At 47.0% G+C, this 14,923-nt stretch overlaps 1 protein-coding gene across 2 annotated transcripts in view; it reads left to right on the forward strand.

Moving 5' to 3' along the window:
• The window catches only part of Adamts17 (ADAM metallopeptidase with thrombospondin type 1 motif 17), a 335,608-nt gene that overhangs the window by 296,706 nt on the left and 23,979 nt on the right, over positions 1-14,923 (forward strand). For both annotated transcript variants that reach the window (XM_045144992.1, XM_045144993.1), the window contains exons 20-21: positions 9,449-9,653; positions 13,467-13,619. In XM_045144992.1, coding sequence (XP_045000927.1) covers positions 9,449-9,653; positions 13,467-13,619 — 358 coding nt within the window. The remainder of the gene's footprint in view (positions 1-9,448; positions 9,654-13,466; positions 13,620-14,923) is intronic.

Genomic DNA, 14,923 nt, shown 5'->3' on the forward strand with positions numbered 1-14,923 from the left:
CCATAACTTTCCTACTTATTTTCCTTGGTCCAATGTCTTATAATATTTCTATCCCTAAGAATGTCTGTAATCTTTGATGGAATGGTGAAGAACATGGGCTGAACTAAGGACTAAATTGCCAGCGTAGGTTATGACTTCCAGGATATGAGCCAGGGAACCAATTAGAGTAAGGAGATAGAATGATTGAGACAGAGAATGATTGGGGCAGAGGTGCATGGAGTAGAGATAACACATAGGGAGGCCAGTTACAGAGCATTGCAATACCTCAGGTAAGGTGGCTGTGGACATGGGGACAGAGAGACACCTTAGAAATCCCCTCTGAGGGTTGGCTTAGTGGGACATATCAGTTGCTAGACGTGATAAAGAGAACAGTCCCAGCTGGGCCTCTTTTTCTGCATGTCTGAACTTTGGGGGAAAAGCGCCCATTGCATGATGGGAAGAAGAGAAAAGTTTGTCAGCCACACACCCACTTGAAAGCACAGGCATGGTGGGATTCCCAGTGTGAGTTAGACTGCCAGGTACCCAGGCTTGAACGTCCCATGGTGGGGAGTTGGGGCTCCTGTTTCCCGGTATCTGTGGGAACCACAATCTCTGTTACCGAATTAAGCCATGACAGCAAAAGAGCCCAAGGGGATGGTGGAGATGAGCAAGAGGCAGCATGGCAAGGAGCCCAGCCCCTCCTCATCCCCAGAGATCTAGCTAGAAAGAAGCAGACAACAATTTCAGAAGTGGCTGTCAGTGTCACAAGTGTCAAGACTGTCATCCATACTAAGGTTTGGTGTGACATGTGGAGCTTACCAGTCACCCTTGGTCGCCATGATTAGTGCAGAAGGTCAGCGCCAGTTGCCAGCCACTGACTCAGGACTGAGGTCTCTGGGCACCAGCTATGTCCATATTGCTCCACCCTGGATGTCTTTCACCCTGGGGTACTCTGATCAGGTTCAGCATGGATGTGGTCTTTAGAAGTTGTGACCACCAAGGCCACTGCTCCTGCTGCAATAGCACGTGAGTCGGTACCTGGGATTTGAACTAGATCAACAGGGCATCCCCTTGGGATTGTTGCCTGGGGTCTTTCTGGCTTATGGATACTCTGGCAGTCAGAACTGCGTGTTGGGCTCACAGTTACGGTGGTGAGGGTGGAGGAGTAGCAGAGCACGTGTCTGTGGCTCATACCACTGTGTGCGGCACCCTTGCAGGGCAGCCGGCTCCCAGGCTGGTGGTGGTCGGGAGTCCTGCTTCCCCTCCTCCCAACACTGCAGCTGGGGTTGCCCTTGCTCGCAGCTCTACTTCCAGACAAAGCATTTCTGGCACACTCCAGCTCCTGAGAATTCCCCCTAGGAACGTTTTTCTGAGTCTTGTGAAATTCGGAGCCTTCTCATAGCCAAAACGGGGCAGCCACAGGGCAGAATGCTAAGGAGGTCTGCCTGCATGTTTTCACGTTGAATAATTTTGTGGGGCTGGGCAGCAAAGAAGACTGAGCGGGACTCCTGCTGGTGTTAATCAGGCCGGGAGTGTTGTCTGCAGCTCTCTGGACTTGGGGCTTTGGTGTTCGTTTCTGTTGGGCACCCTTCAGCTGGGTGTCCTGGGAAAACCATATCACGTCATTAATCTGGCTCCCTCTCCCCTCCCCTGCGCAGTCGTCTCAGAGCAGAATGCTTGGAGCTAACCTGTTAAGCCAACCCCAAAACGAAGTAGCATGTGTGGGCCATAGGAACTGGGGATCAAAGCCAAGAAGAAAGCCATGGGGGAGGGCAGGGGCGATGGTTAGCAAATGGCACCCTGCCCTCTTCGGATGAGGGCTGGAGTCGATCCACTTCTGGTCATCTGAGGTTGGGTCAGAAGCTCCACACACCACTGCCAACATGGGATATTAAAGTGTAAAGTCCTCGCCTGGAGGCCGCAGGGCCAAATTCCTCAGCAGACACTGCTTGGCCCACACAGGCGTCTGAAGGTTTTAGAGTTCATTGCCAACATTTTAAAATCAGAAGAAAGCTGGATGGCTCAGCTTTGCATGTTAAAAATGAGAGGGGAAACACTGAACCACATGGCTACAGTGGCCCAGAGCCTGGCTGCTACCCCCTACAGATAAGGGGGGTCTGCTGTGCCAGCTTGCCAAGGAGAACTTGCATTAATGGACAAATCTGGTTTGGTCACACTTTTTAGTGTCACCTGTGTGGTGGATGCTTCACTGTTTGTTGTTTGTTTGTTTGTTTGTTTGGTCCTCCTAGTGTGTACTGAGGGTGGCTATTTTCATGTTTAGGGAGTATGTCTGTCTTTGTGATTGATTCTCCAGTTTTTGCATGTCTGCCATCTGACTGGGTCATTTGTCATTTCCTAATTGGCCCGCATATTCACCATTAAAAAGGAAGGGTACTGTTGCATACCATGGCACCGATGAACCTTTATGACTTCATGCCCAGAGAAGTGAGCCAGTCACAGGAAGACAAGTACCTCGTGCTGCTTCTGTGAGGTACCTGTAGTGGGGCCCTCATAGGTGCTGACGGTCGGGCAGTGGTTGCTGGGGGCAGGGAGTGATTGTTTGAGGGGTGCAGATGCAGTTGGAGAAGATGGAAATTTTGAGACAGCGCTGCTGCTGCTGACCATTGAACAGCATTGTGAGTTTCCTATGGAACCATGTACTTAAAATGGTAGATTTCATATTGTGTACATTTTACTACTGTATAGCCAACATACCCATGTTGCAGGAGGTCACTTCACACCAGCTTAGATGCATGTAATCAAAAAAGGCAGCGGCAGTTTTTGTAAGGGTGAGTCAAGTTCAGAGCCTCCGGACCCTGCTGGTGGAAAGGTAAAATGTCGCAGTTGCTTTACAGAGCAGTCTGGCATTCCTCCTTTTGAAAAGTACAGAATTACCATATGATGAAGTAATTCTACTCCTAGGTATATACCCAAGAAGAATGTGAACACATGTCCACACAAGACCTAAACACCAATGTTCATTGTAGAATTATTTATAATGTCTGTGTGGAACCATCCAAATTTCTCAGTTGATCAATAAATGAATAAGTAAAATGTGGCATACTCACACTGTGGAATATTATTTGGTGAAAAAAAGGCATAAAATACATGAATGTGGTGCAACCTGGATGAACCTTAAAAACATATATGAACTGAAGGAAAGAACAACATATTAAATGATTCCAATTGAATGAAATTTCTAGAATAGGAAAATCTTTAGAATTCAAGAGTAGATTGGTGACTGCCTAGGACTAGGAGAGGTAGATGGGCATATGTGGATTGGAAATGATGGCTAAGGAGTGTGAGTTGCTTTTGGAGGTGAAAAAAAAATTAGACTGTGGTGATGGTCTGATAACTCTGGAAATGTTGAATTATACTCTTTAAAGGGGGAACTGCATATGAACTCGAAACCTTAATGAAACTGCTAAAAAGTGGTTCTGCTACTCACTAATATGTGGCCTTGAGCTAGCTACTAAGTTTCATTGTGCCTGTTTCCTCACCTGTAACATGGGTCTGTGCAGAATCATTCCTGAATTGGATCACAGAAAGTGTTCAGAAGAAAGCTCTCAAAAAGGGCCAGCTCACCGGGCGTGGGGAAGCATACCTTTAATCCCAGCACTCGGGAGGCAGAGGTAGGAGGATTGCCATGAGTTCGAGGCCACCCTGAGACTACAGAGTAAATTCCAGTTCAGCCTGGGCTAGAGTGAGACCCTACCTCGAAAAACCAAAAAGAAAAAGAAAAAAGGGGGGCCATCTGGATTTATAACTAGAAAGAATTATGTGAGAACCTTTCCCATTAACAAATATTCTTCCCTCATTCCTTCCCCCTTCCTTCTCTGCTTTCTTCCCCCTCCTTCTTTCCCTCTTTCTGTGCTTTCTTCTCCCCCTCCCTAGTCATAATGGTCCAAGGGCTTTTTTTTTTTTGAGGTACATTCTTAACCCAGGCTGACCTGCAATTCACTATGTAGTCTCAGGCTGGCCTCAAACTCATAGCAGTCCTCCCAACATGGTCTCCCAAATGTTGGGATTAAAGGTATGTGCCACCCACCACACCTGGCTCAAGGGCCTCTTTAAGAAGACATAGAAAAGTCTCAGATCCTAGAAAATGTCAGGGTCATGAGGCTGTAAGTGTGTTTTGTTAAGTCAGAACTCAAGGCTGAAGTTATTTTTCTCAGTAGTCCTCATCAGTCACCATACCAAGACGCGCTCCATGCCTCGTGCCTCACGGGGCCACTTTGCAAGCAGAAATTCCTACTTCCAGGAAAGCTCATATTCGCAGACCAGCAGGATGCTCTTTGGATTCTCATTTCCTCTTTGAAAAAACAAATATGTGAATAATATTACTTTTCAGAGAAATGCATAAGAGAACTCACAATTCTCGAGTTTTAACTGGAAAGAGCCAGAGGTGAAGCCTCAGGTACGGCTGTAAAGGGACCTTGCTGGCTCCCAGGGAGAACATCACAGCGCGTTCCGTAGGTCACCCTCACACCTCCTCACCCCGTCTTCTTCAACACAGCTGTTCAATAAAAGCAGCCTTGTGTCTTCTGAGCCTATAAATGGCGCATGTGAAAGCTGTGTTCTGGTCGTTCTTGGCACGGAGGAGCTGGCTGCAGTCCAGGGGAACTGGGTCCTGAACAGATGGGAGGATCCAGGTTGCCCAGGTTCCTCACACTGTGGGCTGGGGTTAGACTGAGAGGATGGGCTCTTAGCAGGTCAGACTCTGCCCATCCTCTCGGCCACACCCACAACACACCTCATGAGCAAAGGCTCAGGTGTCCTAGACAAGCCTTGCTGCCCACAGGAAGACTGGACATTCAAACCAAGGGATGGCAGAGGAAGTGAGAGGAGCCCACACCCTTGCCTGTGCTAGGCATTCTTCCAGACACTTCACTGGCTGTGTGTTTGTTATCTGGGCCTCACAAACATGCAGGCGGCTCTGCCACTGCCTCATGCACTGAGGGACCTGGAGCTCAGAGAAGGTAACTGGGTTCCAGGATTCAGCCCTCACACAAAGGCTTCATACCTGCCCCTCCTGTCTGAGACATGCAAATGTATTATTAGTAACCAGAAATCATTGATTTCAGGTGACCTTAGCCATCTCTGTTTTGCTTTAGGAGGCCATCCAGACTGCCCATTCCATAGGGCTGTGGAGAACCACAGCTCCTCATGACCCAATGCCTCCATTGTGACTAATATTCAGACCTATGGCATGACAGATGTCACTTAGAGAAGGAAGGGGTGATTTTGACGCCTAGTTAGAGGGCCCGTCATGGCAAGGAAGGCAGGGCACAAGGAGTGTGGGTCAGCTGGTCACGTTGTGTTGTCTGTAGTCAGGAAGCAGAGAGAGGAGAATGCTGCTACTCAAGCTGTTGTCTCTTTGTGTTTAGCCCAGGACCCTTGCCTGGATGGTGCCTCTCACATCCAGGGTGTGTCTGCCTGCATTAATGAAACCTTCCTAGAAAAACCCTCAGACATGCCCAGTGGTATGTCTCCTAAGTTTCTCTAAATTTCATCAAATTTAAAAAGTGAAGATAAGCTGGGCATGGTGGTGCATGCCTTTAATCCCAGAACTCAGGAGGAAGAGGTAGAAAGATTGCCATGAGTTCAAGACCAGCCTGAGACTACATAGTTAATTCCAGGTCAGAATGGGCCAGAGTGATACCCTACCTTGAAAAACAAAACAAAACAAAAAAGAAAAAAAAGTGACAATACCTATCACAGAAGAGGTCATCACAGTTAATATACCAACAAGCCTAGGAACTATGACCAACACTTTATAAAGAAGGAAACTGAAGCTTGCTGTGGTAATTTGAATAGATGGTCCCCAATATATTCAGGATTTTATTAAAGTTTATACTTGAGATCTATAGCCACCTGGCTAGAGGAGGTGTGACCAGGTAGATTTTAGGGTCCATCACTAAAGTGTAGTGGTGAATTTGGAATTGAAGCCTAAAGATACAGAAAGTACCTAAATTCTTCCTGGGGTTCCTAAGTGTCCTTGCTAATAGTGGTGGTGTGGATTTGGGGTTTTGGCTTCTGACTTTTTCTCTCTCTACTTGGACCTGTGAAAGCAGGCCAGCTTCTTCGGCCATTATAGAATTTCCCCTACATCTGTAAGCTTCAATAAGTATCCCTTCCTCCACAACCATGCCTAGTGTAGAAGTTCATCTCAACCATGTGAGACTGTCTACCACACTTGGGTACAGGCTTCCCGAGTCACATATCTGGCAAGTTGGTATAGTGAGGCTCTGAGTTCCAGTCTCTGAGACCCCAGGACCATATGAGAATTTGAGAATGTATGTGATGTAGTTGTTCAAGTATGCCCTGGATGGAAAGGTGCTTATGTGGCTAAAAAAGTGTCCAGGCTGGTGTTGCTTGGCTGTAATTCCAGCTTCTTGGCAGGATGAGGGAGGATGTCAAGTTCGAGACTGGCCTGGGCTGTATTGCAAGACTTTATGTATAACTCAATAGTAGAATGGTCGTCCACTCACACAAAACCTGTGCATTAATATTCAGTAGTGAAAAAAAAAATGGCCCAGGTTTGGGGCAGAGAGGATAGACAGACAGGTAGACACACACACACACCCCTAATCACCAGTGGGCCTTTGTCCAGTCTTATTGTCACTCCAGGCCAGTGTCTATTGCTCTATAATGGAACCTTCTGCATCCTACACCTGTAAATTCCAGTGGGTGTGACAGGCTGGCAAGGAGAAATAGCCTGGGTATATATGGGAAACAGTGACCCCCTGTATTCATCCCAGGCCTAACCATTGGAGAATGTGTGAACTATTTCTCGTAAACTTGCTCATGGAAGAGACTCATTGACAAGGGATTGCTTGCATCTATCTAGCTTACCAAGCCAAATGCTGTGCGGCATCCTGGGATGGGAAGGAACATGATCATTGTGCTGGCCAGATTCTGTTCAAAGTACCAGAACCAGTAGCCCCAAGACTATTTCCAAGTCCCACAGAGCAGCAACAGCTGAGGCCAGTTCTCCTAAGTTTACTCCTTACCTCCTCACACTTACTGGACCCAGGTCTCTCTCCCATGCTGACCGACCCATTTCCTGGAGATGGACTTTGATGGACCATTGGTACCACTGTTTGCTCCATGATGACTATTCCCTGAGGGCCAGGTGACCCTTCGAGACAGTCACTGCATGGAGGAACTGAGGTTGTGAGATGGGTTGGATTGTAGCCTTTAAGAAAGAATGTCAACGTTATAACACCCAAGGCCCCAGAATGTGATCTTATTTGGAAATAAGGTCATTATAAATGTAATTGTGAAGAGTTCACACTAAAATAGGGTGAGGTCCTGATACAATGTGACTGGTGCCCTTGTAAGAAGGCAGAGGATAAAGGACACAGACATACCTGGAGAATGCCTTGTGAAGATGAATACAGACACTAAGCAATGTTTCTACAGGCCACAGAGGGCCAAGGTTTGCTAGCCTGTGCCAGAACATAGGCATTGCAGTCAGGTTCGCATTGCTGGTAGAAATCACCCAACCAAGAGCAACTTGTGAGAAAAAAAGAGGTTTATTTTGATTTACAGGCTAGAGCGGGAAGCTCCATGATGGCAGGGAAAACGATGGCATGAGCAGAGGGTGGACACCACCCCCTGGCCAACATCAGGGGGACCATAGCAACAGGAGAGTGTGCCAAACACTGGCATGGGGAAACGGGCTATAACACCCATAAGCCTGCTCCCAACAAAACACCACCTCCAGGCAATTTCCAATTGCCATCAGCTGGGGAACCTAGCATCAGAACATCTAAGTTTATGGGGGGCATCTGAATCAAACCACCACACTAGGAGAGAGACACAAAGCAGACTCGTTATTGGATTGAATCAACCCCAGTGATATGTAGATTTGGAACTTCTAGCCTCCAGAACTGGGAGAACTTAAGTATCTATAACTTGAAAGCCACCCACGTTGCAGAACTTTTTGTTAGCACTCGTAGATATATTGCTAATAAGCCCACAGAGAGGTTATCCTGGGCTGTCTGGGTGAGTCTAGTGCAATCATGGTAGTCCATGAAAGTAGAAGATAAGGGAGAAAGAGAAGTGTGGATGATCAAGACCTGGCCTGGTAATGCTGCCGAAGTAGTGACTGATCAGAAAAATGAAAACTACAACAGGGGCACTGGGAAAACCTGCAGCTCCAAAGACCAGTACAAGAAAAGGGTAGAATTTAGGCCAGTGACTTTCATGTTTTCAGAGGAGCACCCAGTACTGAGGTGAGAAGCTCACTCACTGCCTGGCCACACCTCAGCACCCATAAGGAGATGGCCACAGCAACCATGGCTGAGGACACCCTGCTGATGTGGGCTGCATGCTGTGCAAAGCTGCTTACGGGCAGTGTGTCACTCTTCTCACCACCATACTCCTGTCATTGTCATCTTTGTCCCTCCTGCAACCAGGGTGCATCCAGCAAAAGGGGCTTTACTAGCTGGGACTGATGGGGGAAAGTGGTTGGCACCACCCAGTGTCCTCTCAAAGGGTCTTGAGACTGCTGCAGATGTTTCTAAGCAGTGGGGTGGCACGCCATGATGTGGTTTCATACCAGGGAGCCCTAGAGACTGGTTTAACTGACAGGAGAATGGAAGCTGGCCATCTGCAGCTGGAGATGCTTTGGCCTGTGAGCTAGGAATATTTGAGGAGGGGACTAAGCTTGCTGCTCACCCACAGGGCAGGCAGCAGAGAGTTCTTTACTTGGGTCATGAGGCATAAAAATTCCCAACATGCTCAGCTGCTTTCTAACACCGTGAGGCAAACAGACATTTACAGATCATTGAAGCACAGATCAGTTACGAATTCTACCTTCAACAGCCTCCAGCTCCCCATGGTCCACAAAAAGCCATCTTCAAGAGTTATTGTCTCCTTTGTGGACTGGAGGGTCCACAGTCTCTAGAAGGCAGGCGAGGAGTACCTGATCCTTGTATAGTTATGCAGGGACTCGAAAGGCCTTTGTCACAAACTGTATCAGTCAGCTAGAGCTAAAGTAACAAACAGTTCTAACATGGTGTCAGGCTCTTGTGGCAGAGTGCATAAAACAGAATCAGAGTCAATTTTATAACCATATTCAAAGCTTCAATTGGGATGTGGCCAGCTACATGTCCACTCACACCCCATTGAATAAAGCATATACTATGACAACATGTGGGATATATAATCCCCCTACAGGGATTGTAAGCATCTGGGAACAGTAACTCAATCTGCCATAGAAGTGTTGTGTGAAAAAAGCTTCTGTACTGAAGAGACCACTGAACCAGAGTGACTCGGGTCACTCCCTCTGCTCTGAAGCTCTGGAATTATTTCCAGAGTTGATGACAAAGTTCCCTGAGTCCCTTCCCTCCCAGCACAGGTCCATGATCCTTCTAGAGTCTTCCAGTAGAATAGGAGACCAGACTAACCCCCCACCCCGACCCTCAGTTATTTTCTTATTGTCTTTTCTCCCTCTGAACAGGTGGGTGGCGGGCCAGTGGAGCCCCTGCTCGGCAACCTGTGAGAAGGGCATCCAGCATCGGGAGGTGACCTGCATGTACCAGTTGCAGAATGGCACACATGTCACCACTCGGCCCCTCTACTGCCTGGAGCCCCGGCCAACACCAGTGCAGAGCTGTGAAGGCCAGGACTGCCTGTCCATCTGGGAGGCATCAGAGTGGTCAGAGGTGGGTACTTGGGCTTGTCAGTGAGGCTGAGGTCACCGTGAGTGTCATGGGGACTCCAGTGTGGTAACTCCCACTCCAGATTGGTGACAGACACATCCCTAGGTACCACAAACCTTGCCCACCCCTAGGTCAGCTGACAGATGTGTTCCAGCTCCTCATCTCCTAAATCCCATCTCAGACAATAATATGGCTGAAAACAAACATAAATAATATGTTTCAGTGATATCTATGTTGACACTACTATGAAGGTACTATTTGGTTCCATTTCTTATGACAATCCCCACCTAAGAATAAGACAACCATTGACCTTCTAATTCTTCTTTGAGAATGTTGAACTGTAGTGTGGTCAAGTGAAGTATCTGGTTTCAATGATCTTAATATCATAGCAGACTTTATAGGTTACAGGTCTCAGATGTTCCGAGGAACAGCTTTCAGTATGCCAGTCAGTTACAAATCTCACGCCATGAAACATTTTGATACTAAGTCCTGAGTTTTATGTTTGAAGGCAAGTCCTGGAAATACCATTTTATCTTCAATGTTGTCACCTTTCAAAGCTTTATATTGACTTTGCATTAAGTACTGTGATTATTTGGCTTTAAAACAAACCAAAATAGCCCAATCAAGGGGCTGGCTTCTCTTACGTCTTCCACCAAACATGGTCTAGGAAACTTCAAGAGGTTAGATCCAAAATACTCTTCAGTATGGAAAATATTTTTAAAGTTCTCTTTGATTGCCAAACAGTCAGAATTACTTTAAATAAGAATTTTTGATGAACAAAGAGTCTGCTATTGGCTGCTCTAAAGCTGAGCTTAATTTTCAGGCAAATCTTGAAATGTACCCACTTAAAGACCTACGTCTAGGGCTGGAGAGGTGGCTCAGTGGTTAAAGGTGCTTGCTGGTCTGAAAGCCTGGTTTCAGTTCCCCAGTACTCACATAAAGGCAGATGCACAAAGTGGCAGATACATCTGAAGTTCATTTGCAGTGGCTAGAGGCCTTGGAATGCCCCTACTCTCACTATCTACCTATCTGTCTGTCTGTCTATCTATCTATCTTATCTATCACTATCTCTCAAATATATAAATAAAATATGTTTTTTTAAAAACACCTGGGACCTTAACTTTCCCTTTGTGATACTTTTAGGAAAAGGACAGAGTTTAAAATCTACTCATTTTTTTTCTTTATACATCTACTTAGACCTCTAGGTGTATCACACAAGGGATTTCTTTTATACTTACTCAGAGAAGGAGGTAGAGACAGGTGGAAAAAAAAAAAAAAAAACAATTTCCTTTCCTCACCCCAGGTAAACCTTAGGGTCTTGACCAGTGATTCTTGATCCAAATAAGATTTATACTTTACTCAGAGCAAAATCCCAAATTTTCCACTCAGACTTTTCCTTGTGAGAAAAAATAACCACCCTTACCAAATAAGCCACACATTTCAATTCTGATTAGAACATCGAAGGTCATCATATTTGGGAAATGAGAGACAGCCAGAGCAAGATTTAAAGCAATTCCTCTATGACCATATCTGTGCATATACCCAGTCCTGATCCTAACCCCGTGTCCGCACTGGTTAGTCTAATGCTTCTCTCTTTTTAAATGTTTTCATCTATATTTATTTGCTTTTAATGCTTCTCTCTTAACATTGACCTTGGAATCAAATCATTGTCCTTCTGGTCCTTGTGCCTGGACCTGGCGTGCATTTTCTCATGGAAGAGTTTTTATCAACATGATAGTTTTTATTTACTCAGTAGTACTGGTCGCTCTTGTTACCTACCCCATCCCCAGCTTTAGGGGAAGGAGGATCAAAGAAGGAAGAAAAAGGTAGCACAAGTGAGCCCTCTTGTCCTCAGCTTCCAGTCCCCATTCTGAGGGGCAGTAAAGAAAGACTGAGCTTCATTCTCCTAGGTATCTTCAAAGGCAGCATCAGCCCACATTGGCCCTTCCCAGGGTAAAAACCTCAAGTAACGGGCTGTCACTCAAAGAGAACAGAGCCAGGGCCCAGCAAAACAGCTGAGCAAGTCACTAATTGAAATTCTAGGGAGAGGAGAAGGAGTACAGAGTGGACCACAACCAGAGATGGTAGCTTAGACTTCTAGTTACCAATGAGCCAGTCTGAGGGATGCGGGTGTGTGGAGGAAGCCCACGTCAAGTGCAAAGATGGACTTGCTAAATGGTCAGGAAATATTTCCACTCAGAAAAACGGGGCAGTTCTTGAGTGCAGTGACCTGGGGCTCCAGTGTTTAAAGCCTGCTGTGGACTGGTTCCTCACATCTAGAGTCACTTTAAACAAATCCTACTCCATTGCCACACACAGGACCAAGCTCATGTGCTTCCCCACATGACCTCACAGCCAGTTCTGAGGCACATGTGTGTATGTGAAACAAGCCAGTCAAGAGTCAGTATTCCACAGGAAGCACAGTTGACAGAAGAAAGCCAGGTAACATGTTACAACAAATGTTAACAAAGAGATATCAAGAATAGTGTTTGTCCTCTATATATGTGGGTATTTGTTTGTTTTTTGATTTTGGTTTTGATTTTTTGAAGTAGGGTCTCACTCTGGAATCCATTATGTAGTCTCAGAGTGGCCTTGAACTCATGGCAGTCTAGCTACCTCTGCCTCCTGAGTGCTGGGATTACAGGTGTGCACCACCACACCTGGTTTATGTCTGTGCTTTCAGTGAACACAATGTCACTTTTTAAAAAGTAGAACTTTGTAGCTCAAAAAAAAAAGCATTCTGGTATCTTTTGGTCAGCTGAACGAGGATGAACTCTGCTTGACAGAACACAGTCTTCAGCCATCCATCTCTTCCAGTTATGTGTTTAGAGACAAACATTTTCAGGAAGTCACACACTGGTCCACACACAACAGATCAGAAGTGAGCTCTATGCAGAACTGCTTCTGCTCCCTGGCCAGGGGCTGCAGACCATATCCTCTCTGCTCACTGGTCAACTCACCACCCTTGTAAGTTAGGTCCTCCCCAAGGTGACAGGTCCTCTCTGCTGGGCTTCCTTCTGCTTTAGTTCTGGAGGGACATTAGTGCCCGCACCAGCCAGTGCACCATCTCTCTCCACAGCACAGCAGTTAGGAAGGAGAGTCCAGACGCATCCCAGAGCACCTTTGTCTGATGCTCAACATGCCTCTGTGCTGCCTGAGTACCCGGCAGTCTTGAGCCCTTGAGGGCTTGAACATCATGTGTCTTCATGTGTCACCTCTCTCTTGCCATGTCTCCCAGGCAGTAAGTAAACTGCCCCATGGAGCATTGCCATGTCACTATTCTTGGCATCCACAGTGAAACTGCACTTGAGTGCTTGCCTGTGCCTTACAAGAAAGGCCAACGGCTTGTCTGTTGCCTCTTTCTCTCCTGATCAAGGTCTTTGCCTTGTGTACCTGGAGGCCAGCTGGCTCTGGCCCTTTGCTGTGAGAGCCTCAACTTACTCCAGCTGGCCACTGGCCCCTGTTCCTTCTGCCAGCCTATGCCTATTCGCCCTTTGAATTTGTGCCCTGCATTGGTCTTTTGGACCTGATGACTGGCCATTAAATTCCATTCTCCTCATTTGACTCCATGGGCATCCCAATTTCTTCTGACTAACTCCTCTGCCCCTGACTTATCACCAGCCACCTGGCGTGGGTCCTACGAGAGAAGGAAAGTACTGAAGGCCCTGAGTATTTTGAGGACAAATATATAACATACTCATGTCTACATCCCCACTCGGCGCCTCCTCTGGTTCTGACACACAGTAGAAACTTCACAGTTGTTAATGAACTTGAGCTGAATTACAGCTGATTAAATATCTATCTGGTATCTTGTAGTGTTCTTCCAATTGTGGCAAAGGGACACAGAAACGGACTGTGACATGCACCAATTCACAAGGAAAATGTGATGTGTCCACGAGGCCGAAAGCCGAGGAGGGGTGCGAGGACTACTCGGGCTGCTATGAGTGGAAGACTGGAGATTGGTCTAAGGTGAGAGCAGCATGCTGGATTTTCACCCCACGGTGGCATGGTGGGAGATCTTGGGTCAGGAGCTCAGCTTCTGGGATGAGCCCCAGTTCTACCAGGTGATCCCAGTCTATAAGGCAAAATCACTTTCCTTCCCACCTTCCCAGCTCTGCACCCATGGTAGATCCTGCATGTGCCCTGGCTGCTCTTCCCACCAACAGTGTCATCACTGCTCCTTGGGCCTTGCTTGGAGCCTCCCATCACTCATGTGCATTTGGAGGAGAGAGTTCAGCCCATAGTGTCCTGCTCCTCACCAGCCTGGCGGTCTTTTGTAGTATGCTAGCTTTGCTCTAGCATCCTGCCTTACGCCTAAGCTCACAGCCTCCTGGCATGAGGCGTTCATAAATATGTGGGGCTGGCTTGAGGCAGACGCATAGCGCTATTTGGGTCACCCTCCCTGCCTGCATTTTAAGGGCCTGTGAGGGCATTCATTTCTTAGACAAGGGGCTGGTGGCTGCAGGGAGACATGAGCGAGAATCCCTGGAGATGTCACTGAGCTGTGGAGTCAGTGCCAGCAGAACACAGGGGAGGGTCAGTGGCAGCTGAATGTTTTGCTTTCTTTTTTCCTTTTTTCTTTATTTATGAGACAAAGAGGCAGAGAGAGAGAGAGAGAGAGAGAGGGAGAGAGAGGGAGCACGAGCGTGAATATGACTAGGCATGCAAAGCTCCTAGCCACTGCAAATAAACTCCAGTTGCATGTGCCACCATTTGCATCTGGCTTACATGGGTACTGGGGAATCATTCAAACCTGGGTCCTTAGGTTTCGCAGGCAATTGCCTTAACCGAAAAACCACCTCTCCAGCCACAAATGTCTTTCTGAGTGAAGAGGTTCTGTGATGTTTGACCCGTGAGAGAATTAACTGATTCCTGTTTCCTAAGGACTGAGGTCAGCATAAGAACCTCGCAGAGGGAGCTGGAGAGATGCCTCAGCGGTTAAGGTGCTTGCCTGCAAAGCCTGAGGACCCATGTTTGACTCTTCAGGTTCCATGTAAGCCAGATGCACAAGGTGACACAAGCGTGCAAGGTCACACATGCACATAAGCTGGCACACGTGTCTGGAGTTCGGTTTCAGTGGCTGGAGGCCCTGGTGTACCAATTCTTTCTCTCTTGCATTAAAAAAAAAAGGCCAGTCTGTTGGCTTGCCTCAAAAAAAAAAAAAAAAAAAAAAAAGAAAAAAGAAAAAAGGACCATTCAGAAGGATGGAAAGATGGCTCAGTCAATAAAGCCCTTGCCTCACAATCATGAGGACCTGAGTTCATTCCTCAGCA

Source organism: Jaculus jaculus, chromosome 3 (assembly GCF_020740685.1).
Source record: "Jaculus jaculus isolate mJacJac1 chromosome 3, mJacJac1.mat.Y.cur, whole genome shotgun sequence".
Lineage (NCBI taxonomy): Eukaryota > Metazoa > Chordata > Mammalia > Rodentia > Dipodidae > Jaculus > Jaculus jaculus.